This window comes from Montipora capricornis, chromosome 4 (assembly GCF_036669925.1).
Source record: "Montipora capricornis isolate CH-2021 chromosome 4, ASM3666992v2, whole genome shotgun sequence".
Classification (NCBI taxonomy): domain Eukaryota; kingdom Metazoa; phylum Cnidaria; class Anthozoa; order Scleractinia; family Acroporidae; genus Montipora; species Montipora capricornis.
This window is the reverse complement of record NC_090886.1, coordinates 49,871,930-49,874,429: the sequence shown is the minus strand read 5'-3', so window position 1 is coordinate 49,874,429 and position 2,500 is coordinate 49,871,930. Positions and strand designations below refer to the sequence as shown.

Sequence of the window (2,500 nt, the reverse complement as noted above, 5' to 3'; positions counted from 1 at the left end):
GCCCATTAGGGAGTTAAAAGGCAGCAACGACAACGCTTCAAAAACTGAATATCATTGGTTAAAAGAGGAAAAGTAACCGTGCTGCACTCGTGGCACGCAATTCAGCACATATTTTGCGGTACTCTGCAGAACATCAACGTATGAAATCACCAATTCTGAGATTTTGACGAAACCGTGAGCTCACAAATGCAACCCTCTAATTCTTTATCTTTTAACCAATGATAACAAAGGAAACATGTGACGATAAAAATGATCTAAACAATTAATTTTGCAAGGATGGAATCGTCCTTTTTGTTTAGTTTTGGTTACGATGCCATCCGACTGAATATCATGTTGCTGTCTTTGTTAACTTCACAGATAGATTACTTTTATGTTGCATTTTTTATTGCATTTCAGTCTTTGTGTTATGGTTGGACAAAGTAATTACTTTATTTTTCTATTTCAGTTCTTCAGAGCTACGAAATTGCTCAGAGACTTCACAGAAGCCAGCGCCAAAGGGAGAATCAATTCACTGAGAAACCCTGTCGGCTTGATTGCGTTCATTTGGAAAAGGCAACAGCATCCCTTCTTGGCAGTGCTTCATCAGGGCAGCTTTCAAAGCCTGGAATATCGTAAAAATATAAACTTTATGTGACTGCGATGAAAATCTTGCGTCTTTCACCAATGTTCTCTTTGTCAAACAGACGGGTACAGAGACTCGCTCTAATCATCAAACAAGGAGAACGAATTTAAAGAACTTCACAAACTTGATACATTGTAAATGAAAGCGAAAATGAGTGTAAAATCAATTAAAAGAAAGAGCTCTTAATATATAAACCACAAAGGTACAACAACTCGACTACATTGAAAGAAATAAATATACAACTTGCCTCGTTTTTGGCTCTAATCACCGTATAGCTTGAAGCTAAAAGTTAAAAACAATCAGAAAAAAACTCCGATTATTCAACAAAGTGGAGGTGAATTCAAGTCGTGGTGGATATCGAATATCCACCACAAGTTACCGACATTGAGGTGAATAGTTGTTTTAGTATGATACCAAAATAGTGAGATAACAGGTGAACAGCAAAGGATATTGATTGGGAGTTTGAGTAGCCAATCAGAGAGTGCCTTCAACGCTACCCACTGTTTTAGTATATACTAATACCTACTTGAAACGTTCTGAAAGAGGGAAGGGGACCATTCGACAAATAGATGAAATGAAAAAAATTAAATAAAATAGAGTCACAAAACACAGAGACAAGCGACCTCTTCATCGTAACATTTTGAAATCGGCTTCCTGTCTCGTATTCTTGAGTCTCGATTTGCTCGTTCCACAGCAAATACGGAAATTAAGTGCTTTGTTTTCTATCGTACCTTCTGCAATCATATCATCTCCAGAGAATACTCCGACTACATACACCGGGACTGGAGAGGTAATTCCAGTTTCTTGAATAACTCTGATGAAAAAATTAATAACAAGGAATTACGTAGCGGTAACAAGAAAAATCGTTGCGATATTCAGTGCGGTTCTAAATGTGCAGTTAAGAGCGAAACATCTTGAATTTGCACGTCAATTTTCGCCGCTATCCACAATCTTATAATCCGGCGGAAACAGGCTTTCTCGTTATTTATTTATTTATTTATTTATTTATTAGGACTTTGCAACGATTACTTACAATTAAATACTATTTATCAGTCCTTTTGAAATTGTTTCTTATTTGGCGATTATTCCAAGTCGTCGGATGTTATGAAAAATGGCGGCTTTCCAGTATTTATGTCAAAATTTTTTTTTCGAAAAGTCGTAAGAGATGTAATAATGATTTCATGGCCCACAGGGGCCAATTCAGGCGGGTCTAAAAACACAGGTCACATTCCACAGGTCACGACTAGGGGTATCTGCTCCAGTGATGAACAACTACGCCAAACATTTCCCTTAGAAATGAAAAAAACTTTTTGTAGAGTGATTAGGGCTAGGAGAGACTTTTGGTGTTGTTTATTTGTCTGTAGCACAGTGACATGGGCCCGATGAGGATAAGTAAGTAAGTAGCACAGTGACATGTGACCTGTGTTTTAGATCCGCCGCTCCAATTCAGTGTTCTGCAGCGAGCGAAAAGCAAATTCTATGGTGGGAATAAGGCTTCCAGTATTGGACAGAGGGACAGTTCAAGAAAAAGCCCGCGTGTTTCAAGGAATACCTTTCAATTTATCCTAGATGCAGTAAAAGATAATACCGCTTAATCTTATACTTTCCAGTCGTAACCGAGTATTTTTTCACAAGAATTTGGTCTATTTTGTTCGTCTAGTTTGAATTAAAGACGAGTTTTCCGTCACGACGGATATCGCGTCCTCCAAAATCCGCCATCTTGGACGGCTAAATAGCCGGAAAAAAAAAATGATTTTTTTTATGCCTCGTCCCGCTTTCACATTTAGCCGGGTTTTCCGTCGATGACGAATCATTTTCGTCTCTAGTGTGAAAACGGTAATTTTCGTATAAAAAGAACTTAATTTGGAATTACAAAGT

General features: G+C 37.8%; 2 protein-coding genes across 2 annotated transcripts in view; both read right to left on the bottom strand.

Moving 5' to 3' along the window:
* The window catches only part of LOC138047258 (structural maintenance of chromosomes protein 4-like), a 14,125-nt gene extending 13,891 nt beyond the window's left edge, over positions 1-234 (bottom strand). The window contains exon 1 of the mRNA XM_068894020.1: positions 1-234. This exon is cut by the window's left edge and continues 1,362 nt beyond it. The gene's annotated coding sequence lies outside the window, so the exon portion shown is untranslated.
* A 132-nt stretch (positions 235-366) lies between these two features.
* The window catches only part of LOC138047257 (ribonuclease 3-like), a 10,917-nt gene continuing 8,783 nt past the window's right edge, over positions 367-2,500 (bottom strand). Inside the window, exons 8-10 of the mRNA XM_068894019.1 lie at positions 1,354-1,436; positions 870-904; positions 367-601 (exon numbers count right to left, since the gene is read on the bottom strand). Coding sequence (XP_068750120.1) covers positions 509-601; positions 870-904; positions 1,354-1,436 — 211 coding nt within the window. The 3' untranslated portion in view covers positions 367-508. The remainder of the gene's footprint in view (positions 602-869; positions 905-1,353; positions 1,437-2,500) is intronic.